Source organism: Denticeps clupeoides, chromosome 6 (genome assembly GCF_900700375.1).
Source record: "Denticeps clupeoides chromosome 6, fDenClu1.1, whole genome shotgun sequence".
Classification (NCBI taxonomy): Eukaryota; Metazoa; Chordata; class Actinopteri; order Clupeiformes; family Denticipitidae; genus Denticeps; species Denticeps clupeoides.
Window position 1 is genome coordinate 7,356,777 of NC_041712.1, and position 12,530 is coordinate 7,369,306.

At 42.4% G+C, this 12,530-nt stretch overlaps 3 protein-coding genes across 3 annotated transcripts; all 3 read left to right on the forward strand.

Moving 5' to 3' along the window:
- The first annotated feature begins 672 nt into the window (after positions 1-672).
- On the forward strand, positions 673-2,710 carry alkbh6 (alkB homolog 6). The gene is made up of 6 exons (XM_028984331.1): positions 673-931; positions 1,007-1,075; positions 1,363-1,423; positions 1,553-1,704; positions 1,873-1,971; positions 2,317-2,710. The coding sequence occupies exons 1-6, from the start codon at positions 878-880 to the stop codon at positions 2,584-2,586; spliced, it is 705 nt and encodes a 234-aa protein (XP_028840164.1). The 5' UTR covers positions 673-877; the 3' UTR covers positions 2,587-2,710.
- Positions 2,711-3,244: 534 nt separating this feature from the next.
- Positions 3,245-6,926, forward strand: capns1a (calpain, small subunit 1 a). Its single transcript, XM_028984507.1, has 11 exons — positions 3,245-3,338; positions 4,256-4,339; positions 4,662-4,698; positions 5,047-5,139; positions 5,241-5,298; positions 5,372-5,436; positions 5,572-5,640; positions 5,899-5,977; positions 6,211-6,327; positions 6,417-6,475; positions 6,561-6,926. Exons 2-11 carry the CDS (start codon positions 4,299-4,301, stop codon positions 6,585-6,587), a joined length of 645 nt encoding a protein of 214 aa, XP_028840340.1. The 5' UTR covers positions 3,245-3,338; positions 4,256-4,298; the 3' UTR covers positions 6,588-6,926.
- Positions 6,927-7,233: 307 nt separating this feature from the next.
- LOC114792958 (nuclear apoptosis-inducing factor 1) lies at positions 7,234-11,617 on the forward strand. The gene is made up of 4 exons (XM_028984506.1): positions 7,234-7,342; positions 7,992-8,162; positions 8,654-9,046; positions 9,798-11,617. Exons 2-4 carry the CDS (start codon positions 8,033-8,035, stop codon positions 10,244-10,246), a joined length of 972 nt encoding a protein of 323 aa, XP_028840339.1. The 5' UTR covers positions 7,234-7,342; positions 7,992-8,032; the 3' UTR covers positions 10,247-11,617.
- Positions 11,618-12,530: the final 913 nt, after the last annotated feature.

The following is a 12,530-nucleotide window of genomic DNA, read 5'->3' on the forward strand; positions in this document are numbered from 1 at the left end:
TAGTCTAGCAAGTATATTTAAATATTGGCCAGGGGCAATAACATTTTAAACATATTAGCGAATGTAGTATTTTGGATTTAACTTAATTCTGAAAAAGGTGAGAGAAACTTTTAACCTGTATTTCAACATGAGGGAGTACATGCAAATACACTACACAATACAGGACACTTAAAAATGTGAAATATATGGTCAAATATATTAGTTTAAATGCATTATAGTAGAAAGAGAACATCATCCATATACCCCAAGCTCTTGGAATTCACATCTGATCAATAGCCATTAATAAAGGTAAAGCATAGCCGATTGGAGATGCGCTCTCCTTCTGGTGTAACCATGGAAACCCCCTTCTCATAGCTGCAGTGCTGATATCTGAAATGAAAAAAAAAAGGCGAGGCACAGAGGAATTGGAAAAAGAAGATGAAAAGACACATAAGGGTACATATTAGGTGTGATGTTAAGTAATCATATATGCCGTTGTCGTTTGGTGCAAAATTATGATCATATATGTTTTTGGTTTGTGGATCAATTCAGTGTAAGCAATGTTAAAGACAAAGTGGAGTGACAGTGTGCTGTGAGGTGCTGCTTGCCATGTTAATCAGCAGTTTGCAGCAGCCGATGCAGTCCCGCTCCCGCGCTGCAGGTGGCGCTGCTCGGCAGTCCGCGCCGTGGAGCTGCAGATGAACGCATCAAGCCAGGCTGAGGACTGCGGCGTGAATCGGGAAGGTGATCGCGGCCGTGTTCTCACCCGAGGAGCCAGCAGCATGTACTTCGCTTCAGGCTTTTTTAAAAAATAATTTTTGGTTTTGTCACACGGTGCAATTTATCAAAATGACACGTATTTGTAGGGCCTTATTTGAGTAAGTCGGTATCTAACAACATGGCATGTCCTAGTCAAGTCTCTAAAGAGCTGGAACATTACATTGTTGCAAATGTAAGAGACGATAGAATAATTTTTTTCGCGAAATGGAACCAATGAGCAGAGTACCAATTGTTTCTTCTCGTTTAGGCACCATCCACTGTGTATTACATCCCTGATTTTATTTCGGAGGCGGAGGAAGATTACCTTTTACAACAGGTACCGACCAGGTTTCCAACTTCACGTTGTGTATTTGTAGTGTGCTATTCACTTCACATACGTAATGTCCAGTGTATGTTTTACTGTTTACAAGTTCTAATGAACCTTTTACGAGGGGGATATGGCAAGCAATAAAAAGGTGTAAATAAGTATGGAGTTAAGTATTAACACACCATATACACATAGCTTGAGGAGATCAGAAGGTGTTTGTCTACAAAGAAATAGTGTGTATTGATGCAAGGGCAAACAGTATTAGGCTGTAATGTATTAATGTGTCATTGCTCTAGGTCTACAGAGCTCCAAAACCTAAATGGGCACAGTTATCAGGAAGGAGACTGCAGAACTGGGGTATGTATTCAGAGCATGAACGCCACAAGTTTGATTATGTGGACTATGATGGCCATGCATTGCAACCTCAGATGAGAGTGTCAGCAGTGATCAAAAGACTTTGTGTCGAATACATCTTGTTGAATGCAGGGGGATTGCCTCACCTAAAAGGGATGGTTGCTGAGAAGCTGCCAGACTGGCTGCTGAAGTACACTAATAAAATATCTGCCCTTGGTGCATTTGCTGGGAAGACTGCTAATCATGTGTTGGTGAATGAATACAAACCAGGAGAAGGAATTATGGTAAATGCCATAAATCATAATTTTGTAATGTTTTTACATGCTTAAGCACCAAAAAATAGTGAATTTCAAATGTACTTTGAGAACAGTGCATTTACTGTAAATCCTGATATTACAGTTCTTTTCCCCCACACCCTTTGCCCAAAAATGTCTGTTGTTATTGAATCACAGCCCCATGAGGATGGACCCCTTTATCATCCAACTGTGACAACTATCAGTTTGGGTTCTCACACCCTGCTGGACTTCTACAGACCCATTAGTCAAACCGAGGTGAGTAGCTGACAACGTCAAGCAACGCGGTGTCAGTTATGGTTTCCAGGGAAAATATCTTTACAGTACAGTATTAAAGCCATTGTCTCCTGCCTCTGAGGGTTGTAATGGTAAAGCTGGTGTGTGTTTTACAGTTAACTACACATTCATTACAGCTAGAGTTGAGAGATGACCTTCAAATTATATAAAGAATTTTGTGGGATCTAATTCTAGATCAAATTTGCATTGTTTAAAATAAATCAAATAATAATCATATAAGCCATACTCATTGTGGCCATGTATTCATGGGACTTGGGATAATAATTTTTGAAATAAATGTTGATGTTTTTCCTATTTAACCTTGAGACTGACGTTCCTGAGACAGAAGAGAATCGGTACCTGCTGTCACTGTTGCTACAGCGACGGAGCCTGCTGATCCTCCAGAGTGAAATGTATGAAAACCTCCTCCATGGCATTCGCAATCTATCTGAGGACACGCTGACTGAGCGGGTGGTCAACCTACAGTCAGCAGGAACCCAGCCTGGGGACCGCCTGACCCGTGGCACCAGAGTGTCTCTCACCATTCGCCACGTGCCCAAGGTCATGCGTGCCAACCTCCTGCTGAGCAGGAAGTAAAAAAAATTGGCCTTCTGATTGATTAGATGAAATAGATATTTATTTTTCTCATATTGTAAACATGCTCTTATCTGTGTTTATAATCAGAAAATGTTTCAGTAAATGCCTGGTTTGGTCCCCCTTTTATGATGAATGGCCATTTTGTTGGTTTTGACTCAACATGTAAAATGCATTTTAAATATATTAATGGGCATAAGCCCATTATTTCAGATGTTTATCATACTGCAGTGAACACTGAGGGCTGAGAACTGATCATGTTCTAATTCATATATTAGACAGATTATTTTCAGTAGGGAAGTTTTTGAAACGAGTATCCAAAATATATTCAAGAAATAAAAGGTTATTTGCTGTGATGACAGCATTTCACACGCTTGTCTTTTCTTAACCACCTTAAGTTAAGCGACAGGGATGGTTTTTGACAATCCTTATAATAGTCCCTATGTTGAGCTGTTGTTGGCTGCTTTATTTATCAAGTAATAAAGCTTCTTACAATAATAGTGTGGAAAGAAATCCTGAAGGTAGAGAATCTGATTCGTTAAACACTGCTACATACTGAAAATGGATACGTTTGTTATTTGTTTTCCTTAAAGTAAAAGTTAGTAAAAAACTGGTCCAGTTACGCGTGAATTAGCTCGCGGATTCGGTTTCCAGACTCATGAACACGCCCCGCGGGGCTGGGCACACCCTGCCGCCCCTCAAACGCGGCAGAACACTCCCAAACTCGGCCTCGCTCCTCAGCCGTGGTGAGCGTGGTAAGTATTCCTCGCGAAATGATGATACCATTTTTAAGATCAAGATTGAGTACGTTTGCGTTCCGCTACCGTGACGTTTTCGCTACGTAGTAAATGACTATCTGTAACTAAAGATTGCTCATGAATATATATATATATATATATATATTTCTAGGCCTTTGCCTGGCCGTTTCTGTGTATGCACTAAAGCAGCTGTTGTTTGAGAGATAGTATAAGTTTATGCTACCAAGTTTGTCTTTGAACCCCACGTTCGGACTATTTATTTTCTTTAGTTAGCTTCCGTTTATATGTACGTAGCTAGCTCGCTGGCTAGCTAGCCTGTGAAGTGAGACCATTACTTTCCAAACATTTCTCCCACTCTCCTACTAAAGTGTATGCATGCGTTTTGTTTTAGAGTTCGGATTTTTTAAAATCATGATCATGAAAACAAAGATTTTTTTACTGACCTCAATGCATAGGGGCATGGGCACAGTTTAGTAACCTAGCTCACATGTTTTACTTTTTCAGGATTAAAACTATCTATCCCTGTGTGACCAACCCATCAATAGACTTTAACAGTGACGAGTCGCGTTATATTAACCCCGGAAAAGGATTCGGCGATTTCTTTAATGCAGCTAGAGTTAGCCTCCCTGCTAGTTAGCCTGGTAACTTGACGAGCTTTAGCCCACCGCAGTGTTTTCGCGTCTGGTCGCGACGGGGTAGTCTTTACTGCGATATTCAATTCATGTGGATCTGCCTACAGCCTGCTGCTTCTTTTGGTATGTACATGGCCGCCAGTGAGAAATGCTGATCTGAGAACAGCTGGGTGTGGCCTGCAGCCGGAATGGAGCTGCGGTTTGCACAAGCGTTTCGGTTCCGGAGTGAAGGAATGGCTATGGTTTGAGTAGACCTCTCTCGGGTTTTGTGTTGATTCTTAGGAGAAATTCCTTCGCAGGCCTTTGCAGTAGACCCAAGGGCAAGATGTTCAAGAAACTGATTGGCGGCTTCCTGGATGTGGTCGGGTAAGATCAGTGTTTTGTTGTGATCAGATTTATTTGTAGGTAAAGGCCATCCTGGCTTCACCTGTTTCAGTCAACATGCATTGCATTCATTTTATTGCTTTCTTTTCTGAACACACGGATGATGGAATTATAAGATTAGAAATTAAAGACCACAACTGCCAATAAATGCAAACTTCTGTAGCAAAAGTCAATCTGCTCTCGAGAAAAAAAGTGCATTACTGCAGAATTAGTGCATGCACCCTGAAAGCAATTTTATAGCACAGTGGTTCCTCACAGACAGTTCTTTACTTCCTGGTTGTGAATTCACTGTCTGTCTTTTCAGCAACATTGACCCAGGGATGTTTGTGCCTTCCGACCCTGTGAGTAATACCAGACACGCCCTTCTGCATTGTTTTCATTCAGCAGGGTGTAGGTGATTCGTAGAAAGCCATCCATAGACCTGAGTATTGTGCAATGTAAACTGTTTTACAGGTTTTGCTTGTATAGAGAGAGATGGTAGATGTGACTGTTTCTGGCATTTGTGATGATACTAGAGGTCCAATTTGCAGCTGAGTCATTAAAGCTAAAAACCTTCATTTTTAAAAAAACATTTAGACTATGGTATCTGCAGATCGTCCTAGTGACGAGGGTTTCGAATGATTGATTTTTTTAAAGCACATATGTAAGTCGGTCTGCCAAGTGCTGTAAATGTTATATGTGTTGTGTAGCCTCCTCCTCGTAGGCCATATACATATGCAGACCAAAGCGAGAGTGATGAGGAAAGACAGTTCTGCAAAGTTTTCCAGCAGATCGCTGGAGATGTGAGTTTGAAACACTTATTGTTTTATATATAGATTTTAAAATAAAAAAGGCTTATTAACACAAGCTTTGATTCTTAAAATTTGTGTTTTTTACAATTCAGGACATGGAAGTGAGCCCAAATGAACTGATGAATATCCTCAACAGAATCATTTCAAAACGTAAGCCTCTTAGGTTTGGTCGACATTTTAAACATGGTTGGCGGTCAGCATGACTGTTTCTTCTTTTTTACAGATCAAGATTTGAAGACTGATGGATTCAGCATTGAGAGTTGCAGAAGCATGGTGGCTGTGATGGATGTATCCTCCCATGGCTAGGGGTTTCTTTCTATCACAGATTCCTAGCCCATTCTTAATGTTTCATTAGCCAATTCTTTTAATTGCTTAAATTTATAAGACACCTTTCAGAATATATTCTCGTTAACAATGGTACAGAGCGACAGCACAGGCAAGCTGGGATTCCATGAGTTCAAACACCTGTGGAACAATATAAAAAAATGGCAGGTATGAAAGCTTGATTATGCAAAGTATTTCTGAATGAGATGAAGCATTTGGAAATATCTTACTATAAATGGAGTACTAAATTGTGGTGTAGATGTGTAAAATAAAGCCGGTCTATTAAGCTGTGTAGCCATTTTATGGCGGGGGGAACCTCACTTGTGTGGTTTGAGACGCCTTACCAAGATGTCAAATTATCTAATGAAGCCTTGTTTTCAACCACACCGTGTATAACACAGTCCTGCTTTCTTTCTTACATTTTAGGGTATATATAAGTCATATGATGCAGACCGCTCCGGTGTAATTGGTGCTGATGAGCTTCCCAAAGCATTCACAGCTGCAGGTAAAACCCTTAGTTGTTTCTATCAATATGGTGCTTTAGCATAAATATAACCTTATAATTTACCGTTCCAGTTTAGTAAAGGTTTTTCCCCACTCTGTATCCCGGATTTCACTTATTTTTCCTACCAGTGACTGACTTTTGTTTTAACAGGCATAAAAGCAAAGTATTTAAAAATATATATGGAACCTATTCTGCAATTGTTTAGCCATTTTTCAATATTTCCCAACACCTAGGCTTCCCTCTGAATGACCAACTCTTCCAGATGATAATCCGTCGTTACAGTGATGAAAATGGCAACATGGACTTTGACAACTACATTGGGTGCCTTGTGCGGCTAGATGCCATGTGTCGTGAGTGCAGTCATTTAATTATTAATTTTCTTGAAAAAAAAATCAATGTTATTGTTGCTTTTAAGTTTTTTTTTTTTGTCCTGCAACAGGTGCCTTCAAAACCCTTGACAAGGACAACAATGGCAGCATCCAAGTAAACATTCAGGAGGTGAGCATGTCATTATGACCATTGTCAATGTTCAGGAGAATGTTGTCAAGTGGTAACCTTTTTTTTTTTTTTTTTTTTTCCCCAGTGGCTCCAGTTAACCATGTACTCCTGAATAATCAAGAGGCCATTGTGTTACCACTCACTTTTTTTTGTCTTGTGAGCTCTGCTAGTGTTCTCCAATTACGCAGTTACCTGCATGATTCCAAATGTCTCAAATGTGCCACATATTCTTTCAGATTTTTGGAACCTTTTAAACTTTCAAGAGCACTGATGATAACCTTGCTAGTTTATCTGAGTAGCTATGACATACTTATATATGTGCAATATAGAAACACAGCAATGCCATCACTGCATGTTGCCACAGGGGGCATGCCAAAGCCTTGAAAGGCAATGTTGCCATATGTCGCCAACTTATATTTTATAGTAAATAAAAACAGAGGAGTTATTTTGAGTGTTTTTTTCATTCATTTTGTTACACTATTGGTGCATATGTTTATAACTGTGTACAAAATAGCTACATGTGGTTATTTTGATCTTTACATAGGATTCTGTTTACTGTATTATTAAAGATGAATAGTACAGTACTTGCATCATCACTTATAGAAGTTATGTTCCGCGGCTCCGTGACCCTGGTTGCTGTGTTGGTAGCTAGGCCTGTGCGCTGCGTGAGCGGGGGGAGAGGTTGCGAACAGCGCCACAGGTGGGCGCGGTGGCCAGTCCTGGCAACTGCAGCCACATCCACTGTCGTGGGAAGGCGAGGAGCTCACGGAGTCTGCGCGCCGTTCAGGCGCCTGCCCGTACGAACTTTCTGGATATCGGTGTGCAGCGTCAATCGCGATTTTTTTTCTCTTCTCCTACGTGTTGCAGGTAAACTGGAACACTGTGCTGGAGCTCCACGCGAAACTATAAAAGACTGCATGTATTGCCTTTTGCTTTAAACTGGCCGAACAGAGTTAAATTCTGGTTTAAGAGCGCGCGCGTTGTTCTCAACTAGCTACCTAGCCCCCAGCCTGCAGCAAGCTAGCTGCAAGCAAGCTGTGGTTAAAATGGGACCGAGCGGGAAAAGCGAACGGGCCGCGGAGGACGCTGGTCGACATAAGATCACGTAGGCGAGCCGGGCAGCTGGCGAATCACGCCAATTGTCGGGCGCACGCCACCCTGGCTCGTGTCGTAATAACAGCTAGCTCGCTAGCTAGCGGCAGTCCCGCGGGTTCGGCATACCTGCCCTCTGTTGGAAGAAAGGAGGGTGCACACGGGTAGCTAAAACGCGGCATGGCTGCGAGAGAGAGACCAGGACTGGTGAAAACCAGAGTAAAAGGCGACGTCTTCGCATCACGGCTCGTCATTGGCCAGATTCGGTCCCAGACTCCACAGAGAGTTCGGTCTTCCTCCCTGGCGGTGCGGTGCGCTGTGCGCGTCTTGTCCCTCACCACGCGGCGCTGTTCCCGTGCTTGCCCTGTGTTGTACGTTTCTGGTCATTTACTTCAAATGAAAGTATGAAGTCCTGTATTTGCAGACGTGTCGCAGGATTCAGGGGTGCCCTCTGTTTTGGGGAGGATGACGTCCCCATACTATCTGACCCCAGATGGCGTGGCAATGCGCTTCAAGAAGAGGAAGGCTCGCTTCACCTTCAGCGAGGTGCATATCCTCCTGGATGAAGTCCGGAAGAACCGTCATGTTGTTGTGGGTGAGTGTTTAGAGGAAAGAGATGCACGGTTAGAATATCAAGAGAATGGAAACCAGGTTCCATCACACTATATTGTATTGGAATGCTCATCCATCTCTTTATGGACCTTGCTTTGTGCCGTGCCAAATTGTCCAAAATGTCTTGGAATGTTGAAGCATTCAGGGAATAAGGGGCCAAACCCAACGGCTGACAAATAACCCACACACATCCACCCTCCACCAAGTTCTTCTTGGCCATGGAAAGCTTAAGATACATTTATAGCTAGATAGTTCTTAATTTTGATTCCATTATGCAGTATTTTTTTTTGTTATTGAAAATGCGAGAAATGCACAATCCTTCCTTGCAGAAACATGCTTATAAAGGAGTTGTTTTTAATTCATAATTTACAGTCAACACATACTCATTTTTTTCTTTCTAGTTTACCGTTTAATGCAAAGTATAATGTCCTGTTCAGGTGACTATGCAACTGGGCATTATTTGTTTTCTCCCAGGAAAGTTTAACTGTGGCGTGCCATCAGAAGTGAAGAAACGCACTTGGGCAGAGATCACAGCGCGTGTCAATGAAATTGGCGAGTGTGATCGGGAAGTCATCGAGGTCATCAAGAAGTGGTCAGATTTAAAGTGTGACACAAAGCGCAAAGTAGCGGCCATGCGCTCTGGCGTGGTGCCATACCGCGGCAGCCCACGACAGACCTGTGAGCTCACGCCCACTGAAAACATTGTTCACCAGATCCTGGAGTTGGATCGCAAGCATGGCCAGTCAGGTGCAGGACCCAATGGAACCATACCGTCCTTGGACTCCGGCCCAGTTGAGGAGGATGATGATGAAGATATGGAAATGCTGGGTTCCATGGGGGCGCAACAGCTGCTTCAGGGATCTCTTGGTATGTCTGCATCTTCTCTCATCGTCCGCAATTTCTCATTTGACTTCGTCAAGAGATGAAGTCCTTGGCTTTTTTGTGGACAGTTCATCCTTTTTATGTCCTAATTTTTCAGTTAATGTTTCATCCCATCGTTAAAATGAAGTTCAGGGTGAGGACTTCAGTCCTGGGAAATCCTAACATCAGAATGTGGTCCTCCTGAACTGGAATTGTCTGTCTTTTATGACGCGGAAGTAGGCTATTGGAAGAGAGTAAATGGTCATGATTTGAAGTCAGGTCCAATCAGATGGGTATTGATGAGGTTTATTTTTCTGTGAGGTATGCATTTTAAGCAGTTCAGAGGTCACCTGCTGGTTGGAGGGTCACTGTACAGGGAATTGGGATTACATTTGAGTCTGATAATATATCCCAGCTCTGACATGATACTCCATGATTCCTGCACTGCAAAAATAACCCCTGAAGTGCCTGAAACCTTGCTGGTCTTGCCACATCAACCCATGTGCATAAACATAAATGTATGAAAAAAAATTGTTGGGGGATTGAGATCTCGTTGTTACAGATCTGACAAAACCAGCTCCAAAACCCCAAAAAAAATCTAAAATTCAGGTAGTTGCTCAAGCAGAATGTGCATGACTAGTACTAGAAATGAAGACTGGTTGGACTGTGGATTTCCGCTACCCGGAACACCAGCCGTTCACTGTTGGTAAAGTGGTATTCCGCTGCTATAACTGTACTGTCATTTCTGTACTTCCAGACAATGATCACAACCTTCCTGACTCGGATGACGACCACCCTAATGCCTTGCGCACCCTGTCCTCTTCACTGGCCACGCCTACACCCCAGGCATCGGCGGCTGGACCACCGGAAGAGGCCGGATCTTCTCCCGCAGACGCATCCGTTAATCAGCCATCGGCCATGCCGCCTCAACACACGTGGCCCTCAGCGGCCCAGCCGTCAGACAGCCTGGCCCAGAATGCACTTCTGAGTGTCCAGGAACAGCACACCACCAATGCACTGCTGGAGACAGTCTCGCGTTCGCTGGAGCTGCTGGCCGAGTCGGTGCAGCAGTTGGCCGAGACGCAGCAGGAGTTTGCGCGCGAGTCGCTGCAGCTGCAGCGCGACACTGTGCAGGTGCTGCGGGACTTCGCCAGCGGAGCTCTGGCTCTCATGCACGACAAGCTCAACGGCCGGCCGGCGGTCTAACGCACAGCCAGAGCCCTCTGGAGACGCTGCTGCGGTCGGGCATTCTGTTAATTAGTCGGTTTTACGTCGCTAACAGCTATGAACCTTGAGGTAACCTGTGCCATGGCACCTCGGGTTGGCAGGACTAGCGGCTCTTAAGCGCTGGAGTTGTAAGAACAGTCAGCAGAGGCTGGGATCTTGCGTCCCTGTAGACTACTTCACTCGAAAGTTGAAAGCCTTCGCTGATGATGAATGGCGGCCAGGTATACATGTTTCTCGCCGTTATACTGATACCAAGGCCATGCAGGCAGGTCAACGTTGAGGCCTAAATGCCTGGAAACACTAACTGCTAGCGAGCACAGGTCCTGTGCAACTATGTTGAAATTTTGTTTCCTGGATTTTCTTTGTTTGTAACACACCAGAGGTCACACTAACGTGAATTAATTTTTGCCTACATTCTTTTTTTTTTTTTTTTTTTAACCTTGAAGCAGTTTGATTTGCTTCTCTTTTGCATCTTGTTTCTGCCGCGGCCACAGTGTTCAAATGGTGGAATAATATCAGCTACGTTTAATGTGTAGTGTGAATTGGAAGACTGCTGAATTTGTCAAGGACGAATGGACTGTTTGCTGACATGAATGTTTGCTGACATGAACTTGACCGGCTGAGCAAACAGGAGCCTCTGAATTTTTATAATCGGTTTCAAAAAGTTCAAAATACCTGTTACAATAATGGCACAAGCCATTGAATCTTACGAAAATTAATGTTTCAGAAGCACGGTTACGATCAGTTCAAACGCAAAATGAGCTTTGGTAATGGGATCCAAGGTCTTGGACTCGGCCAATTGATGTATTGAATGAACCTGGATAAATGGATTAATTGAGCCTTAAAGATAGAAGTATATTTTTTTCTATGGAGATTGGATTTTCCCAAGATTCTTTCAGAAAAATCAAATCCTGCTATTCATATTTCAGGCAGCATTGTACATCTGTAAACAATGAGCAGGATGCCGTGGTTTGTAATAAGTCTGTTGGAATAGTATAAATAATAAACTGCTGAATGGCAAGTTGAACTGGCCATTTTTTGTTGACAAAACGTCTTGTTCAGTTCCTGCAAATTCACAAAGATGGCTTGTGTGAATGAGAACAGACATATGTGTAATATATTTTATCAGGGGTTATGGAATTATTTCCCCAAAGTAAAATACACATTAGACACATACTCAGCAAATATACTGAATATCAAATTTATATTTTCATATTGATTGTAAATCTAGAAGGTAGTAAAGAGACCTCTGAACCAGATGACGTTAGTGCCGCAGGTTAGGTCCCTGTTTATTACCACTGACAATCACTGTGTACCCGAACAAAACACTGTCCCTGTACCTCATTGTAAATTGCCAGTTAAATTATGAAAAGGGCATTGTAGTTTCTTCCACTCCAATGTATTTACAGAAATCATGTTATTTGAGCCAGTGTCATGGTATGTCATTTATATTCAATAAAAACCATAACTAATAAATACACAAGTGAATTTTAAGGAACATTCAATTGTTTTAAATAAGCTGTTATCTTGATTATGAAGAATATGACAACACATTTTCTTTCCACTTTCCAAAGTTTTTTTTCAAATCATATTATCCAAGAGATGGCAGCATATCCCAAAATCTTAAATCAGCCTAGTTTAATGTTTGGGAAGGGAAGCCGAAGGCAAGGTAGTCTGATGAGTGAAACCAAATGACAACTTGATAGGATCCACGCGATATTGCTCGGACCAGAATTTAAAGTGGACCCTGTAAATTGTGTATGGGGACGCGATAATTTGACGTCATGGCAGTGCCAGTGGGAAAATATCGGTGTGTAGAATTGATTAAACCCATTTTGGATATTATTTCGTAATCGCTGGGGACAATATAAATGTTATGTATTATTTTAGATTCATCCCTAGTGGCCAATCTATTGGAAGAGCTGCTGTAATTCGATCTATGTACGATCTAGTCACTGTTTTCGCAGAATGAGATTTATTACAAATAAACTCAAAAACCGCTGTAAACTTAACGATTGGCGTTATTGCTTGATTGATGAGAAGCATTTCCAACGAGAATAGCTTTCCGTCTTTGTTTATCAATAAATTAATTTGCCCGCAGGGCGCAGGAATTTCAATGGCTGTAAAATGAATGAAGTTGAATGGTTGGATGTCCCTTTAAATACGCTCTTCCGCATCAAAAACTACAAAAAAAGGCAGCGCATCAAAAAACTACATTTCCCAGAACGCCTCGCGAGACAAGCCAGAACTGTTACATAAACGG